This window comes from Aplidium turbinatum, chromosome 7 (assembly GCF_918807975.1).
Source record: "Aplidium turbinatum chromosome 7, kaAplTurb1.1, whole genome shotgun sequence".
In the NCBI taxonomy this organism is placed as follows: Eukaryota; Metazoa; Chordata; class Ascidiacea; order Aplousobranchia; family Polyclinidae; genus Aplidium; species Aplidium turbinatum.
The window spans coordinates 32343713-32363076 of record NC_137478.1 but is presented as its reverse complement, the minus strand read 5'-3'; the positions used below and the strand labels follow the sequence as shown (position 1 = coordinate 32363076).

At 36.7% G+C, this 19364-nt stretch overlaps 1 protein-coding gene across 1 annotated transcript; it reads left to right on the top strand.

The window, feature by feature from the left end:
* Positions 1-360: 360 nt before the first annotated feature.
* On the top strand, positions 361-17845 carry LOC145774187 (ubiquitin-conjugating enzyme E2 J2-like). The gene is made up of 2 exons (XM_082585358.1): positions 361-558; positions 13615-17845. The coding sequence occupies exons 1-2, from the start codon at positions 424-426 to the stop codon at positions 14194-14196; spliced, it is 717 nt and encodes a 238-aa protein (XP_082441484.1). The 5' UTR covers positions 361-423; the 3' UTR covers positions 14197-17845.
* The last annotated feature ends 1519 nt before the right edge of the window (positions 17846-19364 follow it).

The window sequence follows — 19364 nt, the reverse complement described above, 5'->3', positions numbered from 1 at the left end:
ATGTTAAACAATATGGACGCCAAGATCGTACTTCCGCGTTTTCTACATCGGCATTAAATCGCTACTTCTGCGGACAATACGCCATTTCACGCCGGGCTTATTTCCGCCTTTCGCATTTCCGCCTTTTAGTGTTGTCCCTTTCCATTCAGTGGCACCTAATGAATCGAATAATTCCCCAGCAACAAGACTTTAACAATCGGAAACTTCACTGCCAATCTCGGTGACCCAGCCTGCTTTAGTACCAAGTATGCGCAAGTGCCAAGATTAAACTTCTGAAAAAGCTTTCTCAGTTGACAATAAGTTATAATCGCTATCGTACTTAACTTTGTTTAATTTCATGTTTTAGGCTATCTTAGCATTTTTGCAAACTGTCTATGTATCATTGAAAACTTCTGGATTGAAAAGATACAAAAAGATTAGAAAATGCCAAAAAAGGCAAAAATTCCTATCACTGCAACACAACGTCTCAAACAAGATTATCTTCGCCTAAAAAGAGATCCAGTTCCATTTGTAACAGCTGAACCCCTACCATCCAACATACTTGAGTGGCATTATGTGGTAGGTTGTATGTAATATTCATATGTGTTCAAAGACAAAATAATTGATTCTTTAAATAAATTAGAAAACTCTCGATGTAAATACATAATTTGTGGCGATATAAATATTGACTTGTTAAAGGCTGCAAAGTCTCCTGCAGTATTAAATTATAAAGAAGCCCTAGAAGCTGCAGGCTACCAGTCATTGATAACAAGTGCAACTAGATTTTGTAGAGAATCTAATCCAAGCCTACTAGATCACATCTACACAAACATAACTTGTAACCAAAATGCCTATGGCATTTGCTTACATGACATCTCTGATCATTTACCTATTTTCTTATACATGTGTTAAAAATAAAAATGTATATAGTGTGTAATTCACCCACTAAAAAAATTCGAAGCTTAAAAAACTTTTGTCTTGACAGCTTCCTATGCGATTTAGAGTCTAATTTGAATGAAGTAAATACTGATTGTGATGATGCAGACAACTTGATGTACACTCTTTTATTATGCGATTTCAAGTAACACTAGATAAACATGCACCACTTAGAAACATGTCGAGAACTGAAATTAAGCTCTCTAACAAACCATGGATAACAAAAGGCATTCATAAATCTATTAAAACAAAAAACAGACTATTTAGATATTGGATAAAAAATAAAAATGAATCAGCAAAGAGGAAATATATACAAAGCATATTGCAATAAGCTGAATCATTTGAAACAATCACTGAAAAATCAACATTATAAAAAAAAGTTTGAAGAAACAAAAAGTGACTCCAAGAAAACATGGAAGATCATTCATGAGATGATAGAGGGGAAAAAAAATTCGAATAATAAAAAGCTTCCTTCAACTATGACTATAAATGATAAAACCTATAAAACAGATTCTATTGAATTCATTAATTTATTAAATAATTACTTCACAAATATTGGAACTTCAATGGCAGCTAAAATTCCAAATTCAAATGTAAATTTTGAATCATTCGTGTTAAACAGAAAATGTTCTTCTTTTGGCTTTCCTGATATAAATGAGATAGAAGTATCTGATGCTATAAGGAGCCTCAAAGCAAATAAAGCTTCAGGCATTTTTGAAATACCTTCTAAATTTATCAAAATGGCTAATGTAATTATATGCCCTTTTTTAACAAAAGTACTGAATAAATGTGTCTTGCAAGAAATCTTTCCTGATGTACTCAAAAAGAGTCTGATAATCAGGGTTGAGAAAAACCCGGGTTTTTTTAAAAAAGCCCAACCCGCCCGGGTTTTTTTAAAAAAACCCAGGTTTTTTTGGGTTTTATTGGGTTTTTTTAAAAAAGATGCAAAAAAAGGTAGATTCATGCTTATTTCACCTCAAAACTACTTTTTACGAATGAAGTGCCTTTCACTCACAGTACAATGCTTGCATAACTCAATAAAATAATGCACTAAGGCTGTTGTTGCTTGAATGTTGCATCATCCATTAATTTCAAGATCAAGTTGGATGTTGCATATCCACTGATTTCTATACCAAGTTGATGCTACCGTGGTAGAAATGACATTATTGCATCATTTGCTTTAGATTTGAAGGCAAGGAGCATTTATGCCATCATGTTTAAATATTTTTTATCATTTATAAATATATTATATATAGTAATGGATGAGCAATTGAGCGATTGCGTGGCCAATGGCCATTTAGGCAAATGCTCTGAAACAGCCAAGCGTTAGAATCCAGAATCTGCGGTCCACGACATTAAGGCGCGAACAAAACGGCGCAGACAAAACGGCGCCAAAGTCAACGTAACAAGCTTAGAACCTTTTCCTCATTTTGTTAACATGTTTTGGTCAATTCCTCTTTGTCATGAGTTGCCAAGGGTGGTGGGGGGGGACTTGTATACCAGCTCCAAAAATCCTTATTCACACATAAACTTTCGTTATGGTTGCAGAGTATTATCGTTCTATAAATTGAACTTGTTGTGTTGACTTTGGCGCCGTTATGTCTGCGCCGTTTTGCCTCTGCGCCATTTTGTCTCTGCGCCGTTTTGTTCGCACCTTAATGTCCTGCTTCGCAGAATCTGTAATTGGTAAATAGCCTCCTAAATTGCATTTCACATCATATATACAGACTACTGTAGAGTAGTACTTTCACCAGTTTAACTATAAGGCCTTCTTGCATGAGTTTTAGTGTAGTATACACAAAGGGGTATTACTTGATTTTTGTGTACTGTACAATATCCACTGCGTTTTCAGTTTATTCTTGGAAAGTTACTTCACAATCACATCCTTAAGTCCTAATTTAAAGTTTGTTTTAAGTGCCTTGTAGTGTTTTTGTTCATTTTTTCAATTTTCTAGTAAAAACTGGACAAATATGATGCTCTGGGTTTTTTTATGGGTTTTTTTTGGTTTTTTTAAGTGGGTTTTTTTTGAAAAAACCCACCCGGGTTTTTTTGGGTCGGGTAAAATACCGACAACCCTGCTGATAATACCTGTACCAAAAGTTAGTTCACCTTTACACTTTACAGATTTGCGACCAATTTCTTTATTGCCAACTTTTGCCAAAATTTTCGAAAAAATTCTATATAAACGGATGTTGAATTTTATTGACAAATATAATATTTTAACCCCAGCTCAACATGGTTTTCGTGAAAATGATTCAACAAGCTTAGCATTGACAAAAATTTATGATGATTTACTTTCTAACTTGAATGATCATAAATACACATGCTCGGTTTTTGTTGATTTAAGTAAAGCTTTCGATACAGTTGTTTATGGCATACTTTTAAAAAAACTTCACCATTATGGCTTTTGTGGCAAGTTTTTAAACGTTTTAACATCTTATCTAACAAATCGAATGCAAAGTACAAAAATTAATGGTAAGAATTCTAATTTCAATGTTGTTAAATGTGGTGTCCCACAGGGGTCAATCCTTGGTCCCTTGCTTTTTCTTCTTTATGTGAATGATCTTCCAAATGCATCTTCTTTTTCAACTATATATATACACTTTTTGCTGATGACTCAAACTTTCATATGTCAGATAAATGTCTGTCATCTCTACAAAAAATTGTCAATAGAGAAATAGAAAAAATTGATGTGTGGATGAAATCCAATAAACTTTCATTAAATTATAGTAAAACTACTTATATGATCCTCTGCAACAAAAAAAGTGCAGCAGAAAATTTTAGTCTGTCCATCAGTGGCCGATCCATCGAAAGGAAGAAATGTATAAACTATCTAGGCGTAACTTTGGATGAGCGATTGACATGGGATAGTCATTAGTCATATTATTAATCTTAGAAAGCAGCTTGCAAAGGTCTGCAGCATAGCATTTAAACTGAGATACATTGCCCCTTTAACAGTATTACGGGCTTTATATTATGCTTTGTTTCAATCCAAGATCCAATACTCGATTATAAATTGGGGAAGAGCAAACTCTACATTGCTTGCTCCACTACAAGTGTTACAAAACAAGTTCATTCGATCCTGCTTATTTTTGCCGAGGTCAACAAATACAACTGTTCTTTATCACCAATTTAATGTGCTCAGAATTGACGATATTATTAAATTAGAAACTGCAAAATTTATGTACAAATATGTGCACAAAATGCTGCCCCGGGCCTTTGCTGGCTGCTTTATTTTTGTAAATGAAATTCACCATCATAAAACCCGTCAGAACCAAAAAAATGATTTATATTTGCCTTCTACAACGTCAAACTCTGGTAAGAAGATGCTATGTTTTAATGGAGTGAAACTATGGAATCAAGTACCAAAAGAAATAAAAGAAAAGTCTTACAATGTTTTTAAATTTAAATATAAATGTTTATTAAAGAATTTGTACAATGATCACTCCTGAAACGTATCATCCGCTTATTTCTCTACACAATGTTTTTTTTATGTTGCCCTGTGTTATTCCATTGTTAATGTATTGTTAATTCCATTGTTAATTTTTACAAATTAAAGTGCTAGTATTGTGCTATATATTATATACCGTATGTGTTAATGTTCTTAATTTTGGGTCTTTTGTTTAAATGTTTGGGTGGCAGCTGACTTAGGTGACCTTTTGGTTTTTCGCTGCCATCCTTGTTGTGCGAATTATTTGTGTTTATTGTCTTTTTGCTTTTTGTGTCTTTCTTTTTCGCCAACAAAACAAAAAATAAACTGAACTGAACTGTAATAGTAACCCAATTATAGGATATATGTACGGTATTGAACAAACCAAATAGAAATTATTATGTGTGTTTTTTAATTCTAGTTGATAAGTTTTGTTTCCCGAAAGTGATAGATTGTTGTTTCATGTTGGCCGACTGTTTTTTTGCTGCCATTCTTGTGGGATATACACACTATGCAATCCACTATTACTTTAATTGCGTACACAAAAATTCCCGGAGCTGGTATATAATTCCCCCCCCCCCCCCCCTTGGTAAGTCATGACAAAGACAGGACTCGACCAAACATATAGGGTGAACCTACTTTACCTTTGCTTACTGTTCAACACTTCAATCCACATGTTTTGGTGCAATTGTCCATGCCTCATAGTGAATAGTGACTGCATCGGTCTTAGATTTCAAAGAATATCAGTTTGATATTGCTCATGAGCGTTTTTTTCTTGTTTGTGGCTATTTGACCGGCTCCGGTCTTTTAATCTAAAACACTATTTGACATGTCATGATGTATATATTTTTTCTTTCACCTCTTTCGAAGCAAAAAATGAGAAGAAAAAAAGAAAAAAAGTGATATAAATACTATATAAGTTCTCAATTGAACACTGAACAGTTTTATTCAACTGAATCAGTGGCGCGTACTATATTTCTCGACCTGGTGTTCCAGAGGGTATGAGTTCGATATCACCTGGAGGTGTTTTTTTTAACTATATTTTGACCCGAAGTCGCATTTTTGTGGTCAATTTTTAATTTACCGTACAACCCAATTTTTTATGTCTTTTCAAATATGAGTAATAAAGTTAAAGTTTTTTTAATTTGCTGAAATTTGTGAATTTCTCTGGGTAAGTTGCTGTTCAGTCATAAGAGGATGTGACCGCGTTTGCTGAACAACGCATTATATACATTTTTGCTCTCAACAAGTTAGTTAAAGTCATGACCGGTCAAATAGTGTTTTAGATTAAAAGACCGGAGCCAGTCAAATAGCTAGCTATTTTTCTTTTTTTAGAACTTTTTCGACAATATATATATAGTATAGCTTTGGTAGAGAGGTACTTTTTAAAAACCATAGACAGACAATCGATAACAACTTAATAACATTGAATTGCATAATTCAAAATTAATACAGAAATGAAATAGATACATAATTTCGAACGTTTTCGGCAAAACTTTCTGCCCTCTTCAGGAAAATATCTTAATTCATCTAAACAAAACAATTATTCGTGAAATGTTAATAATAAATGACTGAAATTCAATAAAACTGCACTGACCTGCGTACAAGCAACAATATATATATAGTTCTTGTTTGCTGCTTTCAGCTGTAACAGTATGAATAATCAAGTTTAGTTGTTGAAATTTTGTTAATTTTGCTGGAGTTGGAGATTGGAGAATTTATCTTGGCAAATTTTTGTTTGTCAAAAGGGGTTAACCATGTTTGCCGAATCAACTTGTACGTAATCTTTACAGCAAAACTGTTTGCTACTGGTCAGTGAGTCAAATTTTGCCATGTTATCGTATGTATTATTTAAGGGTTTTAGTTTTGCCATTTTCTTAATGCTGCCACCTTCATACATTCATTGAAGCATGCGCGAATTGTGCTTGGTATTATAGTTGCACAAAAAGATACGGAACCTATGTAGCAACACGTCTGAGCGCTTAATTGAGATCATCGTCTTGCTTGAGTAAACGGGAATATAGTCACAGAGGACAATATTGCTGTAAACCAACCAAACATGCAAAATGAAGTTCAACTTCTAAAAAAATTATCGCATGCAAATTTTGAAACCAGAAAAAAAGAGTTTAAAAGAAGAACTGGACTGCCGCCAGGAAGCGGAATGTTTTTGGAGTGGCGATGCACCTAAGGAAGAGGTCCACCAGCTTAGGCTGCAGGAGCCAGGTACCTGTGGTAGGAGAGTGTAGATGGAAAACTCTGTATGACCGTCCATAAAATTTAGAAAATCAAAATTGGCCAGGAAGACAGGTTTAACCGAATGCAAAAAAGTATTGCGGCCCTCAGGTTCATTTACAAGTATTCATTTGGCCCTCAGAGCACTTTGAGTTTGAGACCCTTGACCAAGAACATGTTTGCTGTAACGGCAGTTTTAAACCAATGATATCATCCGTTTTCAATGTCATTTTGACTTCACTGGGTAGGTAATTGAATAGGGCTTCCTGTGTCAGTTTAAGACAAAAATAGTGGTAGCATGCTGTAGTGTATGTCCACCTTTCTTTACCATGCACAATATCATGGCCTCTGACTTTGATGCTTTAGTTTCCTTACATGCTTTGAGCAATGGAGCATGATACCATTGTGCTTGCATGTATGATAAACATCATAGATGAACTTGGCACAAATATAAACAAAAATGGCAAAACATTTGAAATGATTTATTTTTATTATTTATTTGCATCAAATCAGTAGGTCCATATTTGCAATTGAACATGCAAAACAAAAACCAATAAATACATATAAAAAATGTAACAATCACAATAACACAGTTATTAGACAATATTGTTATGGAGAATTGTCAACGAGCTGCGAATTGAATTGAAATACGACGATTTGACAAGAGAATTGCAGGGAGGAGCATTCATGTAACTATTTTCTGAAGATTGGCATCTGCAGAAGCCTACATAAAAATTATAAAGAGATTTCTGAAGTACTGCATCAAAGATCAAAATATTTTGTTCATTTTAAATGTTGCGGCCTTTAGCACAATGAGGTAAGCCATGCAACATACAAAGGGCATTAATCTACGCGTAACTGGAGACAAGTAAATGATTAATGGAAGTAGGCTACGAGAGAAATTATACCAAAGTTGATAAGCATAAAAACAATGCGCCTGCATAAAAAAATAAGCATAAAAGCATAAAAACAATGTGTATTATTAGATTTTCGTTAAATTGCCAACTTAATGTTGGTGCCAAGTTTGTATGTTTCCTATCTCTGTAGGTATCATGGCTGATACAGCCCTCGATGTACAATGATGTTCCAGTTTGATCGATCTCGTGCGTCTTGCCAAATTTTAGTAGGGTTCTTGGTATGTGGTTGAAAATTGTGCAAAAATGTAAATCTTTGAGCTCCTCTTGACCGTTTTCCTAGTATTTTTCCACTTAAAGATAAATCTTCAAGTTTGCCTTTCCTTATGATGTGACCCAAGAACTTCAGTTGCCGCATTTCTATAGATCTCATTATCTGCTGCTCCTGGCCAATCTGTTGGAGAACTGCCCTGTTGGTTCGAAAAGCTGTCCATGGAAGTTTGAGAATTCTTCGGTAAAACCACATTTCTGCAGCTTCAAGCTTTTTTCGTGTTTTTGCCGTTACCGTCCAGGTTTCACATCCGTACATCAAAATTGACCAAAAAAAGCATTTTAACAAACGAATTTTTAAGGTTTTGGAGAGCTTTCGATCTTTAAAGATTTTTGCCATAGTGTTGAAACTTGATTTTGATAGTGCAATGCGTCGTCTAATTTCTTCTTCACATCGGGTGCTTGGATTCAGTATTGAGCCCAAATAATTGAATTTTTGAACCTGTTCAATTTTGTTATCATTGCAGTACACGCAAATTGTTGGTTCAGGAAGACGTTTCGAGACTGCCAGAGTTTTAGTTTTGTTAATGTTTATTTTTAGTCCATATTTTTCACTAGATGTTTGAACTGCATCTAGTAAAATTTGCAAACCACATTGTGACGTTACAAGCAAGACTGTGTCATCTGCATGTCGAATGTTATCTATAAGTTTTCCGTTTATATTATTTCCTTCATCAATATCTTTCCAGTTCTCTAAGGATGAGCTCACTGTACAAATTGAAGAGATCTGGGCTCATGACACAGCCCTGTCGAACACCTCTTGATATTTCCATTTATTCAGTGATTCCATTGGGAAGTATGACAGCGGCTTGTTGCTTGTAGTATAGATTGTGTATCATACGGAAATCTTTATCATCAATCCCAATTCGTTTTAGTGATGAAAGAAGCTGGAAATGGCGTACTTTATCAAAAGCTTTCTGATATTCTATGAAACACAGAAATACATCTTGTTGGTGTTGAATTGAACGTTCACACAGCATGCGAATTACAAAAATTGCATTTCTTGTTCCTCTGTCAGGCATGAATCCGTATTGGCAAGCAGATATTTCCGGTAAAATCTTTCTTATGTTTCCTATACATGGCCCAATTGACTGGACCACAGAGGTATTTCATACAAACATCACACTTGAGTAACTCGAGAACCATAGCCTACGCCCTAAAGAATTTGGTTACCAATAAATCTCTGATAATATTTTTTGTATTGTTAAGATATTCTTCTAACAGTGATGTAGTTATTAAAATTGATTTTTACAAGGTCGCCTGCCTCAGCATGAATAAAACGATTTTTATCAGAGATTTGAGAGAGGTGGTCAATATCATGATCAAGCTGCTGTGAAACATTTCATGTGCCGGGATTTTTATAAATTATATTGTTTTGTAAAGGGGGTTGACAACTTAGAACAGGTAATCCAAATAGATTCAAATTGTGCAAGTTACAGGGTGTGGTTTGTAACTTCCATGTAGACATTGCATTCACTCTTTGTTTTTGGTCGCTAACTAAGCTAACGTATTACTGTATTTAAGTTGAACAAATGTTCTTGGTACACACTGCATTACAGTCAGGATTGCAAGTTTCGGGTTAATTCGGTTGGATTCACTGTAATAAACAGCAATGGGTTCTGTTTTTGCAGGTTTCGCAAAAGTGTAAATTGTATTAATTATTGATTGTCATCAAAAGTAAGGGTCTGCTACTATTCGGCTGGTCCGATTGGGCTGATCCGATTCGGCTAGTCCGATTCGGCTATTACCCTTTTCGGCTACAGCCCGATTCGGCTAGTCCGATTTGGCTGATCCGATTCGGCTAGTTCCCTATTGGGCTACAGTCTTTAGCGGTTAGTTCCCTATTTGGCAATTTTTTTGAAAATCCAACGATAATCCTTCTGTAATCCAACATCGTTTCTTTTGCATTCCGACAAAGAAAAACAAATTGAAATGAAATCTAGCGAAAAATGTTTGAACTATTAAATTTAACTGTTTGCTCACATAAAATGGACAACGACGTCTTCTGTTTATTTAGAGAATGTTGTAATATCGCTTCTTTTATAGCCTAGTTGAAATCATCGAAGCTTTAGATGAGTGGGGTTTAGACCTAACCATTGAGATCTTAAAACTAAAAAACGAATTAAATTTATTTTTGAACTATCAATGTTTGCTCAGATAAAATTGACATGTATCATGCATCGCCGTCTGCATGCAAACTTAGAATATATTAGAATCCTCAACAATTACAAAATTCTAAATCCAACGACGCCTTCTGTTTATTTGCAGTAGAGAATTTTGTATTTTATTCCACAATAGTTGATCTCGAAGCTTTAGATGAGTGGAGTCAAGACCTAACCACTGAGATCATAAATCATATTTATGACACCGGTTACATCCCTAGTGATATGGTACGTTCCATATTCATAACTTTACCAAAAAAAAAACGGAGCAACAGAATGGTCACTCCACAGAACAATTAGCCTTGTGAATTACGTAACAAACAGCTTACTCCGAATCATGTTGATGAGATTGAGACCAAAACTACAATCGGAAATTTCAACAGCACAGTTTTTATTTTCAGACAAAGGGACCACAAAAGGAATTTTTACATTAAAAATGATAACAGAGAAATGTATGTCCGGTTCTTCTGTTTATTTAGAGGATTTTGTATTTTAATTCGACAATATGGTATCTTTTGCATTCTTGCATTTTATCCAGTGTTTACCTTTGAGTGCTTTCCCAGACGGCAAAATCCGTCATTTTTACATTCATTCAACGTCTGCAGACGTTGAATCAATGTAAAAATGACGAGTTTTGATGTCTGGGTTCGTTCAAAATATGTGTTTTACATGAAAATAACAGTTTTCATGATTACCAATAGGGGTTAATGAGATGAAGTCTCAGCCAAAACGTGTCAACGAAAAAAAGACAGTTGCCAAATAGCGTTTGCCATAAAAGATGAAGTTAAAACCTAAGTGGCAGTTTAGAGTAAACCTGGGTTTCGGCGTTACATCACCTGAAATTCCTTTGGTTAGTTCCTTCGTTAGACTCTCAGTTGATGTTACTTGATCATGGCAGAGGAATCGATTAGTACGCAGCGCAAAGGTGGGGTTTTTCTACATGATGGCTACATGTTTCAACTAGCTCAATATAGTCCAGACGGGCTTAAGAAATACTGGCGTTGTTCCCGACGTGATGACAAATGCAAGGCTCGCATCCACACTTGTGTGGCAACAAATCAGATAATAATGTGTGTTATGATGACTATATTTCGATCATTTGAGAAAATGTGCCAAGAAATGTCAAATACTTGAATTGTAATAATCGCAACCATTGTTCACCTGCATTGACGTTGGACCTGGGAATGCACCACGGACTGGCCTACCCTAATAATTACAACTGCTTTGATAGTGACGTTGTGCTATTACTTATTACTAGGGCCATTTTTTTTACATAAAAAATTGAAAAATATGACTTTATTTTTTGAAATATATGATAATATATGACTTTGTTTTATAGCATCAAATTTATGCTAATCTCTAATTAATAACTCGTATGTAAGTTTTTACATGTATTTTGAACAATAACACACTCGAACAACTAACAAAACACTTCTGTTTCGCTTGAAAATCATTACAAAAATGCAAATGTCTAATGCATCCACTGGCGCCGACTTCCGGGGTGGCCAGCCACGCCACCCCATAACCTCTATGGCATGATGGCAGCCACCCCGTTTAGGTTACATTACTTACTGCAAATAAATGTAATTTGAACGAACGTTTAAATCTTTTTTTGATCATTGGTTTTCGCTTCAAGTCAACGTAAAGCAAGAGGTGAACCAATACAGTATTGCGAAGAAAATGATTGTTTTTGTCACAAGCATGATACTCGCGTAACATCAAGCAAGCTACGTGAAGATTACGCAACACGTGGCAGCCGTGGCTACGAGTTTTTTCCTTGTTGCGATCGTATTATTTGTTACTTTTCATAAGTCATTGTTACAATTGTTAGGTTTACAATGGGATTTATTAATCAATAAAATACGATCTTTCCATTGCCTCCCTCAAAAATCTTTTTTGAAAAATTTTAAACTGCTCATAATATCGCTATAAATTATGCCAGCTATAAAATACTTGGAAATAAAATTATCTCGATGATTTATAGCTCCACCTCCTAAATGAATATCTATTTTCAAATTTTATTAAAAAAAATGCAATTTTTGAAACTTTTTGAGTTTTTATTTAAAAAGTGCACCTAGTAAAGTAGCAGTTTTAACGTTCTGCAAATTTACACGTTTACATGATTCTATTCGAGGAAAGCTACACCCCCTGCCAATTTCCAATAATAAAGCAGTCTTTTTCAATTACTCAAGATTTTGCATTTTGAATTGTTTTCCGATTTCAATTGGAGTGTACTGTCATCTCCGTCTTGCTTTAATTTCTACTTTGTTATCTACTTCATGCAGTAATAATGTAATATTGCGTGTCAATGCGTGACAAATTGTGAGGCGGGAATTTATTGGTCTTACATAGGAGTTGCTTGTTACATCATAGAAAAAATTACGAAAAGTTGTCCTGTAAAAGTTTGAGGAGGGAATTTATTGGTCTGACATAAGTTAGGAGTTGCTTGTTACATCATAGAAAAAATTACAAAAAGTCGTCCAATAAAAGTTTTCCCCGACATTCCAGTTTTATTCAGCTTAAAGATGCCACCGAAAAAGCGTTCAACTGTCGCAACTGTTTGATCTATTTGCAAGCAATGAAACAAGATCATTAATGCTTCCAAACGTGGTCTGCATTGTGAAAATATACTTATCGTTGCCTTCCACCACCTGCGAGGCGGAGCGATCGTTTAGTAGTGCACTCAGGCGCATAAAAACCTACTTGTGATCTACCATGACGCAACAGCGATAGAACCACATCCTAATTTTAAATGTTTATCAAGCTGAAGCTTAACGGTTACAACTTGACCAGTTGATTAACAGTTGGATTGACAGAGCTGCCGTTCGCAAAAATACTTTTGCCAAATGTTAAATGTCGGAGCGACAACGTAACAATAAAATTCACGACATACTTCCTGTGGTTTGTTGTAAAGTTGTTTTGTAAATAATCGAGCTACAAATCAGGTGTGAAAAGACAATTGCATCTAAGAAACACGCTTAGTAAAAAACAAAAACATGCAGTTTGAAAGTTTTTAGGTTGCCATATTGTGCTATCCGCCACCCCGTGCAAAATTAAAAGTCGGTGCCTATGCCGGTGTCATAAATATGATTTATGATCTCAGTGGTTAGGTCTAAACCCCACTCATCTAAAGCTTCGAGATCAAAATACAAAATTCTCTACTGTAAATAAACAGAAGGCGTCGTTGGATTTAGAATTTTGTAATAGTTGAGGATTCTAATATATTCTAAGTTTGCATGCAGACGGCGACGCATGATACATGTCAATTTCATCTGAGCAAACATTAATAGTTCAAAAATAAATTTAATTCGCTTTTTAGTTTTAAGATCTCAATGGTTAGGTCAAAACCCCACTCATCTAAAGCTTCGATAATTTCAACTATAAAAGAAATTTAATAATTCAAACATTTTTCGCTAAATTTGTCGGAATGCAAAAGAAACGATGTTGGATTTTGTTGGATTACAGAAGGATTATCGTTGGATTTTCAAAAAATTGCCGAATAGGGAACTAACCGCTAAAGACTGTAGCCCAATAGGGAACTAGCCGAATCGGATCAGCCAAATCGGACTAGCCGAATCGGGCTGTAGCCGAAAAGGGTAATAGCCGAATCGGACTAGCCGAATCGGATCAGCCCAATCGGACTAGCCGAAACGGGCCATTCCGAAAAGTAACGTACTGTACGTTGTTGCAGGTACGTGGACCAGATGACACGCCGTACAAGGGCGGCTACTACCACGGGAAACTTGTATTTCCTCGGGAGTTTCCCTTTAAGCCCCCTGCCATTTACATGATCACTCCTAGCGGCAGATTCAAGTGCAACCAGCGCCTGTGCTTGTCCATCAGTGACTACCACCCGGACACATGGAACCCAGCATGGTCGGTCACCACCATCTTGACAGGACTTCTCAGTTTCATGGTTGAGGATACTCCCACTCTAGGATCGGTCGACACTTCAGTTTATACGAAACAGAACTTGGCAATGTGCAGCCGTTTATTCAACTTGAAGAACACGGCATTTTGTGAACTTTTTCCCGAGTTTGTTGAAGAAATCAAAAAGAAGTTATCTGAAGCCAACTATGGACGATTGCCTGTTGAAGCATCGACCGGCCGCAGTGCAAGCACATTGACAGAGAATGGAGTCAAACCAACAGAGATCATTCATCGTAGGGAAGATGATGGAGGAAATAAAGGCTTTACCAACCTCATCATCATTCTCGGCGTCGCAGCATTTGGAATCATTGTGAACAGTATACTAAACAACTTATCAGATTAATAGACAATTTTAATAAATGTAAACTCAGTGGAAAGGCGATGCACTTAATTCTAGTAGAAGGTAAGAGCTACAAGCTGGTCGGTTGCTGTCAGTTTTCTTCATGAAATTTATTTATTCAAGAGTAATCGATTAAGTTGTTTACAACGATTTTCAATATCTCTTGCTAAAACTGAATGATGCAATGGAAGTTTTGCGTTTTTCAATATAGAAAAGAAGTCAATTTATTGGAACTAGAAAAGTAAACTGTGGGTCAGTTTGTACCGATTGTGACCAAAGCTATGGGAACAGTTTCGCTGCGAGCCACGAGCCCACAGAAGTTTCGAAGCGCTTGATGGGCCCACAAACGCGCCAACGACATCTGTAGGGCGTTTGTTTGTGGACCCGACCACAACAATCATGTCTGTGCTTTTTGTAAGATGTTGCGTCAAGTACTAATGTTGCAAATTCTTTAACCCAGCGGTTCCTTATTTTGTTGACGCCGCCCTGTGAAACTTTGTGAACACTCGCGGCGCCGTAATGGATTTATAATTTTGCAAATTTTTAACTTTTAGCTACACAAAAACCCGCGGAACACCATTTGCTTTGCACAATGAGCAAAAAAGCGCATCTAATTTTATCTGAGTAAACCTACCATTGTGACATTGATAACATTGTTTTGAGGTTCTATTACTCAATGAAAGAAAGGAAAAATATACATGTTTGTTGTTTCAAACACAAGAATCGTGCGTTGACGTACGAATACAGCAGTTGGCTCGGTGTGTGTGTGTTGTTCACGTGCTTTCACGGCGCCCAGTTTGGGAACCGATGCTTTAACGACTCCAACTGCCAGCGCCCTACCGTTATAACCCGACACGTTCCGCCACTGCTGCCCCTATCAAGGTTGCAGCCGCGTGCGCCGAAAGCAAAATTGTGTCGGGTACATAAATCAGCGATTTCACGAAAGTGTTTCGCATTCTCTTCTAAACAGCAAAATCCATCATTTTTACATTGATTCACGTTGAATCAATGCAAAAATAATGGATTTTGCTGTCTGCTGATTTAAAATTCGTAGGAATGATATTTGCTTGATTTCTTTTTATCGTTTTGGTTTAATTTCAGACGTAATGAAGAAAACGTATTTCACTCACTTCAACTTTGCTTTAAACGCTTTCAAAATGTCTCTTTTGTCATACGGGCTTAAGCCGGTGGTTCAAGGTTTATATGAAGTGAGCGCAAGCCATTTTAGTGTCAACCTCCAAACATGCCATTGAATGTCTCGTCAGAACACAGCGACGTGCTTTAGAGAGGTGTCGAACTGTATTTTGAACTTTTAATGATTTTGGAAATGCTTTCACACTCGGCTGAAACATCTTGTATTCGTGCCACAATAAAACACCAAAATGTTGTGTTTTATCTCCCCAACTGTATTGTGACTTGTTATTGTACTCTATGACTCTATGTGTTAATGGGATGTGGAAATATTTGATTTTTCTTTGTATTGCTTGATGTTGAAAACAGGTGTTTTGTCCGATGTTGTTTCATGTTTTGGATTTTTTGTGGGGCTTTTAACTCGGTCTGTGCTGCTGTGTGGGCGGGGTGTGTGGGTTATTTAGAAAACGTTTACCCAGTTAGCAAATAAAAATCCTTTGGTTTTTCCGCAATTAAAGTACTCCCAACAGCGGCGAGCATGATGATTGAGACTTGAATTGAAGACAAATCATGAACCGCGCGTGTAAAAAATTCCGGAAAACTCGAACAACCGAGTTCGTGGCCAGCTAGGATTCAGTTCTTTTCCCAAGACTTTGAATCAATGTGAATATGACGGGTTTTGTTGTCTGGGTGTGAGTAAAACTTACAATGTGATCACACTTTTTGTTAAATAAAACATATGAACCGGACGTGCTTGTGGTTGTTTCATTTGCTGGCTCCATGTCTTGGCAGTTTGTCTCCAGATTCTACGATCAGTTATTTACCGTGTCGATTGTCTTGTGCACTTTAGATGAATCGAAGCCTATGAAATTGGCACTGCGCACTTTGTAACTTTCTTTTATTTCTTCAAAGTTAGTTGACTGCGGAAATCTTTATTCTCGGACTGGGAAAGCTTCTTGAGAGCTTAATCCTGGCAGTTTCGCATTCTTGAAGAGGCTTTGAACCACTGACGCCGGCCCAGTCACCGAGATTGACAGAGTGAGGTTTCCTTCTTTCCTTTCATATTTTTTATTGCCTCCTGTCAAGGCAAAAAAATTATCACTTGCCATGAGGACAGTGCAATACCCGGGACGACACGCTTTTAAATACCGGTACTGGTTTTTCTTGCGATGTGGACAGCCAGTGGCTCCAAGAGGGGGGGGGGGAAGTCGGGCTACCTTCCCCCTAGCATAACATTGTAAAGGAAAAACGAGTAGTTTTTCGTTTTGTCACTTTTGGGGGGGGGTCATTTTTACTACTAAACACTAGTACTAAAATAAAAATTTAACAATTTTATACAATTTTACAATAATTTTAAAGGGTTGTTTCAAACTATCCCTGTTTCAAACACAAGAATCGTGCGTTGACGTACGAATACAGCAGTTGGCTCGGTGTGTGTGTGTGTTGTTCACGTGCTTTCACCACGCCCAGTTTGGGAACCGATGCTTTAACGACTCCAACTGCCAGCGCCCTACCGTTATAACCCGACACGTTCCGCCACTGCTGCCCCTACCAAGGTTGCAGCCGCGTGCGCCGAAAGCAAAATTGTGTCGGGTACATAAATCAGCGACTTCACGAAAGTAATTTCGCATTCTCTTCTAAACAGCAAAGTCCATCATTTTTACATTGATTCACGTTGAATCAATGCAAAAATGACGAATTTTGCTGTCTGCTGATGATATTTGCTTCATTTCTTTTTATCGTTTTGGTTTAATTGTAGACGTAATGAAGTGATATCTAAATTTCACTCACTTCAACTCAATTGATTTGAACGCTTTCAAAATGTCTCTTTTGTCATACGGGCTTAAGCCGGTGGTTCATAGGTTTATATGAAGTGAGCGCAAGCCGCGGAAGCCAATTTTAGTGTCAACCTTCAAGCATGCCATTGAATGTGTCGTCAGAACGGCGTGCTCTAAAGAGGTGTCGAACTGTGTTTTGAATTTTTATTTGGTTTTGGAAGCGTTTTCACACTCGGCTGAAACATCGTGTATTCGTGCCACAACAAAACACCAAAATGTTGTGTTTTATCTCCCCAATTGTATTGTGACTTGTTATTGTACTCTATGTGTTAATGGGAGGTGGAAATATTTGATTTTTCTTTGTATTGCTTGATGTTGAAAACAGGTGTTTTGTCCGATGTTGTTTCATGTTTTGGATTTTTTGTGGGGCTTTTAACTCGGTCCGTGCTGCTGTGTGGGTTATTTGGAAAACGTTCACCCAGTTAACAAATAAAAATCCTTTGGTTTTTCCGCAATTAAAATACTCTCAACAACGGTGAGCGTAACAATTGAGACTTGAATGGAAGATAAATCATGAACCGCGCTTAAAAAATTCCGGAAAACTCGAACAACCGAGTTCGTGGCCAGCTAGGATTCAGTTCTTTTCCCAAGACTTTGAATCAATGTGAATATGACGGGTTTTGTTGTCTGGGTGTGAGTAAAACTTACAATGTGATCACATTTTTTGTTAAATAAAACATATGAACCGGACGTGCTTGTGGTTGTTTCATTTGCTGGCTCCATGTCTTGGCAGTTTGTCTCCAGATTCTACAATCAGTTATTTCCCGTGTCGATTGTCTTTTGCACTTAAGATGAATCGAAGCCTATGAAATTGGCACTGCGTACTTTGTAACTTTCTTTTATTTCTTCAAAGTTAATTGACTGCGGAAATCTTTATTCTCGGACTGGGAAAGCTTCTTGAGAGCTTTATCTTTAGACTTTGAACTTGAGACTTTGAACCATTGACGCTGGCCCAGTCACCAAGATTGACAGAGTGAGGTTTCCTTCTTTCCTTTCATATATTTTTTTTTTATTGCCGCCTGTCAAAGCAAAAAGCAACATCACTTGCCATGAGGACAGTGCAATTTACCGGTACTGGTTTTTCTTGCGATGTGGACAACCAGAGGGTAAGAACTAACATAACGCAGAACTTCAAAAATTTCTTAGCTTTTACATAATCCATTCTCGTCAAATAAATTGCAACATTTAGCTTGAAGTTGAAAGTGCTGCTGGGACATCAGAAGAACCTCGGTGCTACGGTGTGAGCAAACCGTGAAGTAAACCGTTTCATTATCATAACTAAAATAAACCTGATAGTTTACCACATATTTCCATACATTTATTTTAGCGATAGCCTACATACGTGGACTGGTCTAGGGATGGTCTAAAACGTATTTTTACGTTTTGTTGAATGCAGTTTTGATTAGTCTACGTTCTTTAAGTCAGGAGTGTGGTAGCCTATCCTATCACAGTGCTTTTCAACCGGATTTAGCCTATTGTATTAGTTGGTTTTGAATCTTTATCTTAGGACTGACAAAGCCTTGATAGGGGATTGCTTTTCCCGCTAGTTTGCCATACTTGTAGAGGCTTTTGACGCAAGGTCGGTTATCGAGATAGACAGAGTGAAGTTTTCGATTGTTGAAGTCTTGCGGGAATTATTCCATTGACTAGTTGCCGTTGAATGGAGAGCAGCCTTACAATTCGTTGCTCAAGCGCACACCCCGAGAATCGAACTAGCGCCGCTTGATCATGACGCTTCTATATTTTTGGCTAATAAGGGGATGAAGTGTTTAATTCCAAAATAGTAACAATTAAACTTAAAATTGTTGTACAAAGTTATAGGATAAAAAATAATGGGATTGTACAACTAAAATCAGTTGACTGTATCACAATGCTTGTTTCCTTAACAAACGAAATTACTGCGGATTGAAATGATATAGCGTTTAGCTTTCTTATCAGTGTATCTGCATCACAACTAGTAGGCTAATTGTGTCCGTTTCGTGATGGACTACTGCTCTTCTTCATCAGCACCAAAACCCAAAGCTTCTTCGGTCTGAGTAGCTTAACTCTTTTTTACTAACATTATTAGGAACAAAACGTTTTGGAAAACTGATAGATGTGGTTAATTTACCGTAGTACCGTAGGTTACAAAACTTTTTTGCAATCTGCGGGCCAGTGCTTCATTCTCACACACCACAGTAAGCATATTTTTGCTTTCTGGTA

What these genes read in the sequence shown, in the direction of transcription:
- LOC145774187 (XM_082585358.1), top strand. Translation starts at nt 424, where the DNA reads ATGCCAAAAAAGGCAAAAATTCCTATCACTGCAACACAACGTCTCAAA. An exon ending in TACTTGAGTGGCATTATGTG is followed by an intron (nt 559 to 13,614) that starts GTAGGTTGTATG and finishes ACGTTGTTGCAG; the next exon opens with GTACGTGGACCAGATGACAC.